The sequence below is a fragment of the Budorcas taxicolor genome, chromosome 5, assembly GCF_023091745.1.
Source record: "Budorcas taxicolor isolate Tak-1 chromosome 5, Takin1.1, whole genome shotgun sequence".
NCBI lineage: Eukaryota > Metazoa > Chordata > Mammalia > Artiodactyla > Bovidae > Budorcas > Budorcas taxicolor.
This window is the reverse complement of record NC_068914.1, coordinates 89588579-89604575: the sequence shown is the minus strand read 5'-3', so window position 1 is coordinate 89604575 and position 15997 is coordinate 89588579. Positions and strand designations below refer to the sequence as shown.

The 15997-nt window shown below is 40.5% G+C and overlaps 1 protein-coding gene across 1 annotated transcript in view; it reads left to right on the top strand.

Moving 5' to 3' along the window:
• The first annotated feature begins 4616 nt into the window (after nucleotides 1–4616).
• MDM2 (MDM2 proto-oncogene) overlaps nucleotides 4617–15997 on the top strand; it is an 81242-nt gene continuing 69861 nt past the window's right edge. The window contains exons 1-3 of the mRNA XM_052639444.1: nucleotides 4617–5159; nucleotides 5980–6090; nucleotides 9936–10078. Of these exons, the coding sequence (XP_052495404.1) occupies nucleotides 4758–5159; nucleotides 5980–6090; nucleotides 9936–10078 (656 nt within the window). The 5' untranslated portion in view covers nucleotides 4617–4757. The remainder of the gene's footprint in view (nucleotides 5160–5979; nucleotides 6091–9935; nucleotides 10079–15997) is intronic.

Below are 15997 nucleotides of genomic sequence, written 5' to 3'. Positions count from 1 at the left end.
AATTCCATCACCTCCACTAGCTTTGTTTGTAGTGATGCTTTCTAAGGCCCACTTGCCTTCACATTCCAGGAGTCTGGCTATAGGTGAGTGATCACACCATCATAATTATCTGGGTCATGAAGATCTTTTTTTGTACAGATCTGTGTATTCTTGCCACCTCTTCTTAATATCTTCTGCATCTGTTAGGTCCAGACCATTTCTGTCCTTTATCAAGCCCATCTTTGCATGAGATGTTCCCTTCATATCTCTAATTTTCTTGAAGAGATCTCTAGTCTTTCCCATTCTGTTGATATCCTCTATATCTTTGCATTGATCACTGAGGAAGGCTTTCATATCTCATTGCTATTCTTTGGAACTCTGCATTCAGATGTTTATATCTTTCCTTTTCTCCTTTGCTTTTCGCCTCTCTTCTTTTCACAGCTATTTGTAAGGCCTCCTCAGACAGCCATTTTGCTTTTTTGCGTTTCTTTTCCATGGGGATGGTCTTGATCCCTGTCTCCTGTACAATGTCACGAACCTCATTCCATACTTCATCAGGCACTCTGTCTATCAGATCTAGTCTCTTAAATGTATTTGTCACTCTACTGTTTAATCACAAGGGATTTGATTTAGGTCATTTAATAATACAAAGACAAAAAAAGTACTAGAACAGATGATTCTTAAAGGAGGACAAATACCTAACCAGTGTACCCATGAAAAATGCTCAATGGTGAACACAGATTAAAACCATGAGATATCACTACACCTCCATCAGAATGGTTAAAATCAAAAAGACTAACAACCAAACGTGTGAAAAGATGTGGAGTATCTGACTTGGACACAGTAAAATGGGTAGTCTTTGGGGGAATGTTTTGACTATTATAATTACCTACTCTTTAACCTAGAAATTTCATGCCTACACATTTACATTAGAGAAATGAAAATAAATTCCACAAAAAGACCTGTAGAAAATATACATAGCAGCATTATTTATAATAGCCTCAGACTGGAAACCCAAATGTCTAATGACTAAACAAAGGCATACTACTCAGCAATGTGAAAAGGAAAGAATTGATCTATTCAGCAAAACCTAGCCACAAATAGTAAATACTATATGATAATTTATATGAAGTTCTAAAACAGTCAAAAACTATTCTAAGGTGAAGAAATATTAGAATAGTGATTTCCTCTTTGTTGTGGGGTGGGGATTTTCTAGGGAATTTCTGTGGTGATGGAAAAGTTCTATGCCTTTAGAGAGGTGTGGATTATAAAGTGTATCCAAGTGTCAAAAACTATAATATATGATTTGTGCATTTGAGGGAATTTAAATTGGCTGTTTAAAAATTAAATGGGGTGGGAATACTAGAAACAAAAATGGCAGTTACTGAAGCAGGAGATGGGTACAGGAAGGTTCACCATACTATTTTAATTTTGCATATGTTTGGAATTTTTCATAATGAAAAGGAGGGGAAATGGGCTAGAAGCCATAGAAATTTGGGTTTGAATCTATTCAATCCCAAAGAAAGGCAATGCCAAAGAATGCTCAAACTACCGCACAGTTGCACTCATCCTACACGCTAGTAAAGTAATGCTCAAAATTCTCCAAGCCAGGCTTCAGCAATATGTGAACTGTGAACTTCCAGATGTTCAAGCTGGTTTTAGAAAAGGCAGAGGAACCAGAGATCAAATTGCCAACATCCACTGGATCATGGGAAAAGCAAGAGAGTTCCAGAAAAACATCTATTTCTGCTTTATTGACCATGCCAAAGCCTTTGCCTGTGTGGATCACAAGAAACTGTGGAAAATTCTGAAAGAGATGGGAATACCAGACCACCTGACCTGCCTCTTGAGAAACCTATATGCAGGTCAGGAAGCAACAGTTAGAACTGGACATGGAACAGACTGGTTCCAAATAGGAAAAGGAGTATGTCAAGGCTGTATATTGTCACCCTGCTTACTTAACTTATATGCAGAGTATATCATGAGAAACGCTAGGCTGGAAGAAGCACAAGCTGCAATCAAGACTGCCAGGAGAAATATCAATCACCTCAGATATGCAAATGACACTGTCCTTATTATGGCAGAAAGTGAAGAGGAACTAAAAAGCCTCTTGAAAGTGAATGAAGACAGTGGAAAAGTTGGCTTAAAGCTCAACATTCAGAAAACGAAGATCATGGCATCTGGTCCCATCACTTCATGGGAAATAGATGGGGAAACAGTGGAAACAGTGTCAGACTTTATTTTGGGGGGCTCCAGAATCACTGCAGATGGTGATTGCAGCCATGAAATTAAAAGACGCTTACTCCTTGGAAGAAAAGTTATGACCAACCTAGACAGCATATTGAAAAGCAGAGACATTACTTTGCCAACAAAGGTCCGTCTAGTCAAGGCTATGGTTTTTCCAGTGGTCATGTATGGATGTGAGAGTTGGACTGTGGAGAAAGCTGAGCGCCGAAGAATTGATGCTTTTGCACTGTGGTGTTGGAGAAGACTCTTGAGAGTCCCTTGGACTGCAAGGAGATCCAACAAGTCCATCCTAAAGGAGATCAGTCCCGGGTGTTCACTGGAAGGACTGATGCTGAAGCTGGAACTCCAATACTTTAGCCACCTCATGCGAAGAGTTGACTCATTGGAAAAGACCCTGATGCTGGGAGGGATTGCAGGCAGGAGGAGAAGGGGATGACAGAGGATGAGATGGCTGGATGGCATCACCGACTCGATGGACATGAGTTTGGGTGAACTCCGGGAGTTGGTGATGGACAGGGAGGCCTGGCGTGCTGCGATTCATGGAGTTGCAAAGGGTCGGACACGACTGAGGGACTGAACTGAACAGAATTCATCTATTCTAGCTGCAAGATAACATTCATTACCTCTATTCCAACATCTGTCAATGAGACTAAGGATAATAATCACGTTTGGGGACTAGTAAGGATTAGGGCTCCTGTGCTTTGGTGAGGAAGGTAGAGAAAACCACTTACCCAACTACATCAGCCTGGAGATGTGCAAAAGTTCTGAAACAATGGGCAACTGGGTAAATGTCAGAAATTGAGGTTAGGGTCTTGGATGCCTTGAATGAAGGCAGTTGTAATCTTTTAAATATTTTTATATTTTAACCCAAATTTCAGAGTTCATATTTTAACTTCAAATATTCTAAGAGAAATAGAGGAGTGATAAAAATAAAATTTATCAATCATGTTAAGATTATCAGTCTAAATCTGTTATCACAAGGAAACAGTGAATTGAGTAGACTAAAAGAAGACAGGTTATCTAAGGCTAGATTCTTAACTGCGGAGCAAATGAGGTAAAGAGTAAATCACTGCTGAGTTCTGCAGATCCAAACTGGAAGAGAGGATGGCAGTGTGAACATACAATTGAAAAGGCACACAATTCTAGTAAGAATTGTTAGAGTGTGGTGACATGACAGGAAGAAAAGTGTTACCAGGAAGACCCTGTTAGGAAAGCCAGATTTCAGACTGTCCCTAATTAACTTCTTATCTTAATTTGAATCATTGCCTTGGGGGATGACTTCCTCCCCAAGTTAGATCAGGCTCTCTTAGTTTGCATTCATAGAATCATATTTTGTACTTCTTCAGACACTTTCATTTGTTGTGGTTTATAATTGTATGTCTTCTCTCACTGACATCTATGAGAAGGGGTTTTGTCTGGCTTTACTTGCCAGTATCTCCCGAGTACCAAATACAGTGCCTGGGACAAAACAGGTGCTCGATATTTGAATAATTCTCAATTCAAAGAGGAAATGAAAACTGTCAATCAAACTAAAGAATTAAGGAAAATGAGATTATATTGTCCTGAAGACTGTGTCCAAAGGTATTCTAAAAGAGGAAACTCACAGTTTTACATCTTTTTATTTTTAAATAAAAATAAATGAATTAAACTTTCCATTGAATAAATCAGGAGAGAAAGAATGAAAAAAGTTATGAAGCAAAATCAGAATTTTCGAAAAGGCCAGTAAAATAGTTACCCACAAGACTAATCAAAGGACAAAGAAAACTCAAATGCATTTTTAGAATAAATAAAGTGATGTAACAACAGATGAAATAAATTGAAAACATGGTAAAAGATATGCACAGTTCTGACGAAATACATTAGAACGTCTAAATAAAATGGACATTTTTCTAGAACAATGAAAAGCCAAACAAAAAAAAAATCTGAATAGTACCTACGATGAGCATATACGTAGGTTCATCGTACAGTCTACTCTTGCGTATGTTTAGATTTTATAAGTAAAATGTTTTAAAATATGCTTTCAAGAAGTAATGCTTTCCCCTGTCTCATAAGGGCTAAATTTGCTCAGAACTAACAGTAGCTAACAAGTCGATCAAAACAACACACAGGAAATATCTAACAAGAAAGGGGTCCCAGATTGGTACAGCCGGGTTTAGCGAACTCAGGTGGTACGGCAAGAAGGACTCGGCTCGCCTCATCCAGAGCGCCACGCGCCTGCGCGGGTTCGCTGCTCCGCTAACCGTTCGAGGGCGGAAGCGCGGGTGCCCTGAGCCACGTGACCACGGATGAAAGGGGGCGGGGCGCGCGGGACGTGTGGCCGCGTCGTCGCAGACTGAATGGGCGGCGGCAGAGCATGTGTGCTTCCCTGAGGTTGCTACTCTGCTGGGACCCGAAGGTCGAATGTCTCTCCGCAGCCGGCCCGTGAAGCCGGCGGCTGCGAGAACGCGGCGGCCGAGGAGGAGGGAGAGGGCAGTCGGGGACAGGCCGGGCGCCCCTTTCCGAGGCTGACGGCCCCTGGCTACGCGAGAGTCATGGCATCGCTGGCGGATCGAGTACGGGGCAACGGGCGCATCGCGGCCGGGCTCCTACTCAATCTACTGGTGTCCATCTGCATCGTGCTCCTTAACAAATGGGTCTATGTCCACTACGGCTTCCCCAGCATGAGCCTGACCCTGGTTCACTTCGTGGTCACTTGGCTGGGCTTGTACGTCTGCCAGAAGCTGGACATCTTTGCCCCCAAAAGTCTGCCGCCTTCCAAGCTCCTCCTCCTGGCCCTCAGCTTCTGTGGCTTCGTGGTCTTCACCAACTTATCTTTGCAGAATAACACCATAGGCACCTATCAGCTGGCCAAGGCCATGACCACGCCGGTAATCATAGTCATCCAGACCCTCTGCTACAAGAAAACCTTCTCCACCAAAATACGGCTCACGCTGGTGAGTAGCTTCAGCCGGGTGAGGTGCGCCTCTAACAGCTCACCTGGACCATCTTTCTCCCCGGGCAAGTTTGCGTAACCTTGCGCCATCCTCTTTCCCGTGATAGTAAAATCCACACTTGAGTCATTTGTGAACTTCACGCTTATTTGGGAAAGGTGAAAAAAAGCCATCTTGGCGCTCTGTTGGGCTTTCAGCACAGTAGAGTGTACTTGTGTGAGTTTTAGTAAGTACTGTTTGATGGGAAATCCTTATGCTGTGATTTCTGAGTAAGAAAGAAAGCTGTATTGAGTGATGCAAATCTGTATCGGATTAAGTGGAAAATCTCAAACTGACTTTATGATAAACGTTAAATGTCTCTCAGGATATGTTTGCGTTGACATACTGCAGAGGTTTCATAGTCTTTACATAAAAAAAGATGGGCTAAAATAATTTTAGTACTTCATAACTTACAGAACTTAAAATCTTAATGCTGGTTTTGGTTATACCCTTGTATTTCTATGTTTAGACACTAGTTTTGTAGTCCATTTACTCTGATGTGTTTGCATGTGGTATTTTCATGCAAAGTGCAATGCATCGACTCATTATTTTACCCAGAATTTTAAATAAAAGTAAATGTGAACAAAAATATAGAATTATTTCATTCAACTTTGAGGAAGTAGGATTAACAGTTCTTTTTTTTTTCACATGGAAGAATGTTTGTAGAGGTTCATTGTTTCCTGTGACATTTTTATGGTTAACCTTGTAAGACACTGTGAAAGGAATGCTAATTTTATGTCTCATAAATTTAATCTGAACAACATTTACTTCTTTTTCTTTACAGATTCCTATAACTTTAGGTGTAATCCTAAATTCTTATTACGATGTGAAGTTTAATTTCCTTGGAACGGTGTTTGCTGCTCTTGGTGTTTTAGTTACATCCCTTTATCAAGTGGTTGGTAATTTTTTTTTTTTCTTTATGTGCCTTTTAGCAGGTTTCATAAATTTTGAAGCTGTGCCCCAAGGTTTAGGCAATACAGTATAGAGACAATAGACTGTTGGGAAGAAAGCATAATTGCATAAATTGTCTGACTCAAGTTGGAGAGAAGAAAGGAGACAGAAATGTGGGTGTATGGTGTTCACCAAGTATCTCCCTAACTGTTTGTAAGCGTATGATACCCACAGTTTACAGTCTGAGTTTCAGATGATGGTATAATGTGTTTTGGGAAATCCTTACAAAATAGTAATAAGACTTTTTTACTTGAGGATTGTGTTCATGGGTTTTGTGGTATTTATCATTTACTCTTTAATTATGATGTTACTGTGAAGGAGTAAATACAGATCCAAAAAATTGAACAGGAAAGGAAAATTTCAGATTTATAAATCTTTGCCTCAAAAGATATACCGCTGTTACAGCTTGTATATTCTAATCATTTGTCTCTGTTAGTATATTATAGCAATGGGTATTTCACTTCTTGAGCTAGCCTGATGCCTTGCCTGAAAACTTGTTCATGGATTTATTTACTTCATTACCGTAAAATCTCAACAAGTATTTTTTGTTTGTTTCTTATATAGTGGGGAAAAGAATAATGAATGACAAAGGGTACAGTGAAACAGTATTTTCTCTATACTGAAAACCTTGGACTGAAAATTCTGGGTATGCCTGCATGGGGAATCAGAGCCAAATGTGGGATCAATTTGACTTTGTTCACAAGCATCCACTAGTTGTATACTAAGGCATTTTTATTATGAATGTTAGGAATTTAATAATGCAGCCTTAGCATTTTCTAGTACTGGTTAGTTCAGAAACATTGTTATGTGAAAATTCTGGGGTTGAATAAACTTCTTAGTGGCAGAGAAGCAGTTTAAATAAAAGAGAGCAGTGACATGAAAGGCAGGAGCACCCACTCAGTCTTCTCACTTAGCCCCAAGATATTCTTTTACTACAGAGAGAAATCAGAGGAAGCTCAGGTTTGTGCTTTCAGAAAACTGCATTTGGGCATACTTCAATGAGTTTAAATTTTTCATTAGATACTATTTATCTTTTTTGTTAAATGGACTTTTTTGATTCAGTATGAATTATTTGTTAGAGCAGGAAATTTTGTTTGTTGAACGTTAGAATTTCTTGTATCCTTTACGTATAACTTCAATTCAGAGTACTCACAGTACTCACTGGCCACGCCAATATGACCATTTTTGTTCAGACAAGTTTCAAAATTGATATAGATTGGAATCAAAGAATTCTGTATCTCTCAGGTAGATATTTGAAATGAGATTGACCAAGGAATGATTGTAGACTAGACTAAATTATGGGCAAAGTTTTTGATTATTGGTAAATGGTGAAAGTATGGTTACAGAATAGATATATTCCCCAAAAAATTCATTTTAAGGAAAGTTGTATTTTCCTATTGTATCCTTGTATAATTTCCAAGTTATTTCTTCTCATACTACTAGGGCACTGAAAGGAATTAAGAGATGAGTTAAGAGCTGAATGAGTTAAGATGAATTAAGAGCTGTTAGATTTAGTTGTAGAAAGATGATTGAGTCTTTCCTCCATTCAGCAGACATTTCTTCTGCTTTATACTCAGCCTTGATACAGAGATGAAAAGCAGCTATAATCCAGTATCGAAGAAATGCATGGAGAAAGCTGATCACAGGTAGTATAGCTCAGGGTATGAGGAAAGTTCTGAGGAATACCACAGAGAGACAATTCTGCTAGGAGGTGGTGGTGAGGTAAGGCTTTATGGGAAAGTTCAAATTGAAGAACGCATAGGAATTTGCTTAGCAGAGTAATATAGCAGAGGTCTTTCTTTGCAATGATGTGTGAAAATACAGAGCATTTTTGGAGAAGTTGGTTCTTTTTGGTGAGACTGGACTGTAGTTGCTTGGTGGAAAGACAGGGCTGAGGGGTGGGTGAGACCAGATTTCAGAGTCTTGAGTATCATGTGGAGGAAGTGTGCCCTTTATCTTGCAGGCACCAGGACAGGAGTTCAGAGAGGGCAGTGAGTTGATCATTCCCTGTGTTCTAGAAACTTCTGGCGGCAGTGAAGAATGAGTAAGAGGGAAGAGCAGAGCAGTCAGGAAGTGCTCCATGGTTTAAGGGGAAGACAGGAAAGACATGAACAAGGACAGTGGTACTGGACATGGAAAGGAAAAATCAAACTCCAGACACCTTTTGGAGAAAGAATTAGTAAGACCCAACTGAATGTGAGAGTGCAGACCCTACTGAAAATGAGTCTGATCCTTGGAGGAGACTATATCATTAATTATTGGAGCAACACAGGAGGAGCTCATTTGGGGAAGAAAGTAATCAGCTTAATCCTAAATAATGATCCTGCAGATGATCTAAGTGAAATGATCAGTAAGCTGTTAAAGGAGTGACTTAAAGGATGCTCAAGGAAGAAGGTCAGAGCTCTAGGTGTCAGCGGATAGGAAAAGATAAGCTGGGGAGGTAAAAGAGGAAAGCCAGACATCTCCCTTACAGATAGTAGGAAGGAAGAGGTGAGTGAGAAAGCTGCACAAACCAGAGGTCAAGTCCTTCCAAGAGCAGTTGCAGGTTCTGCAGAGGGCTCCAGCTGGAAGGGGGCCGAGGGCGGTCCATCAGTGTGGCCGCAGGTGAAGGCACCCTGTCAGGGAGCAGTTTCATGAGAATGGTGACAAGCAGAATTCAGGCTGCGCTGCAGTGAGGGCAAGTGGAGGCCTGAGAGTCAGCACCATTCCAGGCCTGCTATCTCGTGTCAGACCCGCAGCTGCCCATAGAGGCTGCTAAGGCCACGCAGGGCTGCGCGTACACCCTCTGCCTTCATTTTCGCTCACTGTGGTATCCCAAGCAAAAGAATCAACTCTTTGTCCTTCATGTTCACAGCAGACTCTTATTAAGGCTGGCAGGATAATGCTTCACATTTCCTGCTCTTCTATTTTTGTCTTGGTGAATTTCTGTAGACTTAGCGTTTATGTAACAGGATACCCGGACCTACAGGAAAAAGAATTATGTAGGAGCAGTTATTCAAAAAAGCCTGGCTGTTCTTGCTAGGTATTATATTCAGACAGTCCTATCAAACTTTCTTTAAAACCTCTTTTTCAGTTATATTTCTGAAGCATTTTGAGAACTGAAAGGGTTTGAGGCTGTGGAGTGTCTGTTCTAAGCATAGCCTTTTTAGGGGTTGTGATTATCTATAGTTTATTAGGGGGGATTATTCCCAGAAAAGTCAGCCATAGAGAGGGAGGTTCCTTCTACTCTGCCACTGATTGAGTTTTCTGAAGTTAACGAAAAGCCCTCACATACCTTTCTGACCACACACGTTGGTGGCCACCTGGGATAAATGAGGTTTCTGTTCGTCTCCAGTCAAGAGTCCGCCCTGCCTCCCAGTCTTCATTTTGGGGGCCATTTTTAGAAAGAAATGAAGTCTGACAGTGCATCTGTGTTCTTCTTATCCTACTTATGAAGATTAGCCTGCTTATTCCTGCTTATAAATATCCATACCTGCCTAATTTTCCCAAGATCTCTGATACCTATGCATTGATTTTCCACATTTACTAGGATCTGCAGGGAAGAGAGGATTTTTTTCCCCTCCTTTAATAGTAAGAAAATCAATTATCAGACATGGAATACAGAAAACTCCTTTTATCCAAGGAGCTTACAAGATATACATATATATATTATTGATCTTTGATATCTTAGGCATTTCCTCTTCCCTGAGCCCTGCCCCTCATTCCCATGTTTGTGGCCAAAATTGCATCTTTTCTTTGTTGAGTACCACAGTTTTTTCTGCCTAACTTGTTCTCTCTTCTGAATTTCAGTGGGTAGGAGCCAAACAGCATGAATTGCAAGTAAACTCGATGCAGCTGCTGTACTACCAGGCCCCGATGTCGTCTGCCATGTTGCTGATCGCTGTGCCCTTCTTTGAGCCAGTGTTTGCAGAAGGAGGAATATTTGGTCCCTGGTCAGTCTCTGCTTTGGTAAGGTCTAATTGTTTGGGTGGGTGTCTAAGAAACAAGACAGTAATAATTACTAATGCAGTTTTTAGTTTTCAGAGTGCTAGCTCGGATCCATTCTCACATTTAATCTTTAAAATCACACTTTAAGGGAGGCAAGGTAAGATTATTCCTTTCTTTAAAATTTAATTATTTAGTTAGTTATTTGGGGCTGTTCAGGGTCTTTGTTGCCGCGCAGGCTTTTCTCTAGCTGCGACAGGCAGGGGCTCATCTCCAGTTGCGGTGCGCGGGCTTCTCATTGCGGCGGCTTCTCTTATTGTGGAGGCGGGCTCTGGGGCGTGCGGCTTCGGTAGTCGTGGTGTGTGGGCTCAGGTGTTGGGGCTCTCGGTCTCTAGAACACAGGCTCAGTAGCTGTGCATGGGCTTAGTTGCTCCGAGTCCTGTGGGATCTTCCCGGACCAAGGATTGAACCTGTTCTTGCACATTGGCAGGCGGATTCTTTACCACTGAGCCACCAGGGAAGCCCAGAGATTATTCTTTAGATGAAGAAACTGAGGCAGAGAAAGATTAAGGGACTCGCTTAGGGTGCAACAGCTAGTCAGTGGTAAAACCAGGGCTAAAATTCAGGTCTTCCGATGCCTGGTTACTGTGCTAAGCAAGCCTATTGGTTGTCCAGTCGCTCAGTTGTGTCTGACTCTTTGCAACCCCATGGACTGCAGCACGCCAGGCTTCCCTGTCCTTCACTATCTGCTGGAGCTGGCTCAAACTCAAGTCCATTGAGTCAGTGATGCCATCCAACCACCTCATCCTCTGTCGCTCCTTTCTCCTCCTGCCTTCAGTCTTTCCCAGCATCACATCGGCCCTTCACATCATCTGGTGGCCGAAGTGTTGAAGCTTCAGCTTCAGCATCGGTCCTTCCAATGAATATTCAGGGTCGATGTCCTTTAGGATTGACTGGTTTGATCTTCTTGTTGGCCAGGGGACTCCCAAGAGTCTTCTCCAGCACCACAGTTTGAAAGCACCAGTTCTTCAGTGCTCAGCCTTCTTCATGGTCCAGCTCTCGCATCCGTTCATGACTATTGGGAAAACCATATTGGCTTTTCCACTATGGCTGCAATCACCTTCCACAGTGGTGCCAAGCTGTGTAGCCCACAAATATTTGGGGCATTTATTTTTTTATAACGAAAATATAGCTTTGTTGATTTTATTGTAATAATATGCATAGTTCATATTATATATATTTTTGAACATACATAAAATTATAAAGTGAAAGTCCCCGTGAATCCTGCCACACTAGGATAATCACCTTTACTACTTTGGTAACGATCATTTCATGGATCTTTTTGAATCCACAGATAAATGCACGTTGTGTGTATATTTAATTTCATATATGTGTAACCGTATTACTTATGCTGTTTTTATCCTGGGTTCCTTTTCCCCAGCCCCGCTACCCATACACACTTCATCATCCCATTACCCCACTCCCTCTCCTTAAAGTAAGTCATGTTAATATTCTAGTGTTTGTTCTTGCATGTTTTCTCTGTGCTGTACATACCCTAATATAAGCACATACAACATGCCCAAGCATACATACACATATGTCTACTTAAACTATACACTTGTTTCTTTTACAAAAGTGGGATCCTATTACACAAGTTTTCTTTTTTTAGAAATTCAAGCAAGGCTTTATTGGGACCCTGCTGTGTTAGCAGGGACTTATGATTTTCTGTATCTTGCTTTTCTCACTTAACAGTGTCTCATAAAAATATCTTCACATCATTCTTTTGATGACTGGATAATAGTTACAGTTCTTAACTACCATAAACAGTATTGTGTAAACAGCCTTGTACATGTGGCCTTACGAACTGGGCCTTTTTATTCTGTGAGATAGAGTCTTAGAATGGAATTGTCAGATCAAAGGGGTCTGTACTTTGGGGACATTGTTTTAATAAAGTTAGAAAGTATAGCCCCCCCTACTTACGAAAGGAACTTCTGCTTCCCATACATTTAACGCAGGGCATGGGCATGTCTGTTTTGTAGGTGGTGGTAATTTATCAAACTACTGTAGTTTGGGTACCTTAGACTAGGACGGGAGAGGCTTTATGTGACTGGTCCTCTGACATTTAAAAATGAGGACCTCAGCAGAAAGACCATAAATAAAGGTCAAAAAAACAAGAGCACAGCAGTCTGAGACTGCTGAATAAGGGAGAATCACCTTCACTGTCTCTAGAGGGCATCATTGTCTCAAAGTGTAATTGTGTTTTTAATGATGTGAAGGTCATCAGGAAACAGGCTTGTGACATACTGTAAACTCTGTAAAATTAACAATGATACATTCCTAGAAACAATTTTTTAAATCTTTAAGGGGCAAATTTCTCTTAGTTAAAAATTTAGTGGGCCTCACTGTTGTTTAAAAAAAGAAAGTAAGGTATTACTGTTTCTAATTAAAAGATAGCAAATCCAACTCCCCTGGTCTAGTTACAACTGCACTGATTTAAAAACTGAAAAAACCCATATGGGACAGAAAGAGTCTTCAAATATGACATGTTTTCTTTGGAATTTAAACTCCTTAATAATTCAAATTGTAACTAATATTTTCTCTAAATTCTATTTCAGCAGTAGATAATGGTTTTATAACCTTTTACAAATTTTTTATTTTATATTGGCATATAGTTGATTAACAGTGTTATGTTATTTTCAGGTATATAACAGAGTGATTCAGTTATACATATACATGTATCTGTTGTTTTTCAAATTCTTTTCCCAATTAGTTGTTTTAGAATATTGAGCAGAATTCTCTGCACTCTACAGTAAATCCTTGTTGGCCATCCATCTTCAATATAGCAGTGGGTACATGTCCATCCCAGACTCCCTGGCTATCCCTCCTCCCCACCCTTCACCCCTAGTAACCATGAGTGTGTTCTCTAAGTTGGTGAGTCTGTTTCTGTTTTATACAAAAGTTCATTTGTATCTTTTTTTTTTAAAGATTCCGCATATCAGCGATATATGATATTTCTTTCTCTGTCTGACTTGTTTTCTAACTTTTAACATGAAATTGTGGGATATGTGTGGACAGACTGTCATGCGTGTCTACAGTGGGACAGCCCATTGTCTCCCATCCTCAGCCAAGCAGGTTTACCCATGTCCCGCGCACACACCTCGGCTTCCGTTCCTCTGCTTTGACCCATGCTGTTTCCTGCCCCTGTTATTTCTTTTTCTAATCTAAACATGCATTTGAAATCCAAAGACTTTTCTTGCTGTTCCAGCCCAAAAGGACATCTCCTGTCTAGAGGAGCCTATAGAACCTGCTCTCTGCTTGCCTGTTAATTGAGGTTAGAGCTCAAGACTGATTTTCTCTTCTTGCCTGAGCTGTGCGTCTTGTATTGCACTGTCTTTTAGTCGCTCAGTTGTGTCTGACTCTCTCTGACACCATGGACTGTCCGTGGGAACTGTCAGGCAAGAATACTGGAGCGTGTTGTCATTTCCTTCTCCAGGGACTCTTCCTGATCCTGGGATCGAACCCGCATCTCGTGCAAGCCTCCTGCACTGCAGGCAGATTCTTTACTGCTGAGCCACTGGGGAAGCTTCATTTGGTTAAGAGGTGGCACAGCAGAGCCAGTTAGGAGCAGAGACTCCAGAATCAGACTGCCCTGAGTTTAGATCTTGGCCCTTCCACTTACTAACTGTGTCTTAGGCAAGTTACTTGACCTCTTTGTGCTGTTTTCTTGTCTGTGAAAAGGGAAAATATTTTATTCTCTCATGGCTGTTTGCAACAATTAAATGAGTTAGTACATGTAATATATTTAGAACAATTCTTGTTGCTTAGTCAGCACTATGTAAGTATAAGCTGTGATTATATCATAAAGATTTTTATGATGTCCTTGAGTGGTTTCTGAAATCTTTGAGGGCAAGAACCCATTGTGTTCCTTATAAGGCCTGGGCTAGTTTTGTGGATATCGAATGAATGCCTACTGATTCAATTTAAATAAGAATAAAATGAGCAATTCAAAGGAAAAAAAGGTGTGAAAGGATATATGCCAATGTATTAACTGTGCTGAGTGGTTGGGATTATAAGAATTCCTTATGAGTTCTCTTCACAGGGAAAAATACTTTTCCCTGTATGTTTAATTTTGTATATGTGTGGATGGTAGATGTTCTCTATTCTTGCCCTGGTAGCCATTCCATAATGGTTGGTTGGTTTATGGTTTAGTTGCTCAGTTGTGTCCAACAGTTGCGACCCCATGGACTGCAGCCTGCCAGGCTCCTCTGTCCATGGATTCTCCAGGCGAGAATACTGGAGTGGGCTGCCATTTGCTTCTCCAGGGGATCTTTTCCACCCAGGAATCGAACATGGGTCTCTTGCATGGCAGGCAGATTCTTTACCAACTGAGCTACAAGGCAATCCTATTTCGTAATGTGTGTAGGTCAAATCATGACGCTGTACACCTGAAACTTACACAGTGCTGTGTGTCAATTACATCTCGGTAAAAGTAGAAGGAAAAAAATCCCTTATGTTCTTTTTGCTCATCTTTATTTTCTAATTTTTCCATGATGAATATGTATTACTTTTATAAAAAGAAATTATTACAAAATAATTTTTCACTGGATAGATAAGAAAAACTAACCTGGCAGTTTACATTCAAAGTCAGCATATTGTTGAAGAATTTTCCATTGCATTTTGTAGACAAAATTGCAGTTTCAAATACTACTCATTCTGCTTTTTTATGCTCAGTTCTTGCTTTCTCTGAACTGGATTATCTCTTTTTAAAAATCTTATTTTGGGAAATTCCCTGGCAGCCCAGTGGTTTGGACTCCACGCTTCCACTGCAGGGTCCCGGTTTCGGTACCCTGATTGGGGAACTAGGATCCCACAAGGCACTGCGGTGTGGCCAAAAAAAAGGTCTTGGTTTTTAATGGTTGACAGAAGTTCCTGATGAAGTATATTTTCACTTGATGATTGTAATGATTGCAGCTGCTTTTCATTAATGATTCTTTTGGTTTATTTGTAGCTGATGGTCCTGCTCTCTGGAGTAATAGCTTTCATGGTGAACTTGTCGATTTATTGGATCATTGGGAACACTTCACCAGTCACGTATCCTTTTTCTAAAAGTTCACAAATGTATAGTCTTATATTCTCCAAAACTCTGTCACACTGATTTCTTTATTTGAGTCTCACACTTACTATTGCATGGCCTAAATTGAGTAGATTGGGTTATTTTTAGTCTTTATGGGGATTTAAGAAACTGTGAACTGGGGAGATGGGTCAGCTTTCTGCATCATAAATGCTTTTGAATTTTCTTAAGGAATAGGTGAGCTTTTCCCGTATCAGAATTAATGCAGAGCACCAGTCCTTGCACATAAACATTTGTTGAGTGAATACTGAGGTTTCCCATCACTTTTCAGTTATTGATAGTTTAATAATAATACAAAGGAGTGGTTAATCTAAGTAACAATAATTTCAGACCAGTCACTCTGGCTTGTGAGTTTATTTTTGTACTTGTCTGGCTGGGTGTGCCTGCTTTTCTCAATATTGCTTCACATTAAGAAGTGAAGTCATGACTTGAAGATCTTAATCAAACTCAGCTGCCCATTTTTAGCATTTTACCTATATTGAGTGAACACTGAGCTGTCCACAAAGTATAAAACAGCACATTTGACAGCTATCAATAAATAACAACAGTTCTAATAGTAATAATTTAAAAAAAAAACAAAAGCAACACTTAACGTTTCTTCTGTGCCAGGCGCTGTTTGAAACACCTTCTGTGTATTAACATTTAGTTTTTATAGCAGCTCAGTGAAGTAAATTCTGTCTTTGTTCTGCAGAAGAGGAAGTGGAGGTGCAGAGGGGTTGAATAACTCACTTGGAGTATGGTGTCCAGGTTTGAACCTGGGTGGTCTAGCCAGGACTTGTGCTGCCAGATCAAGGCA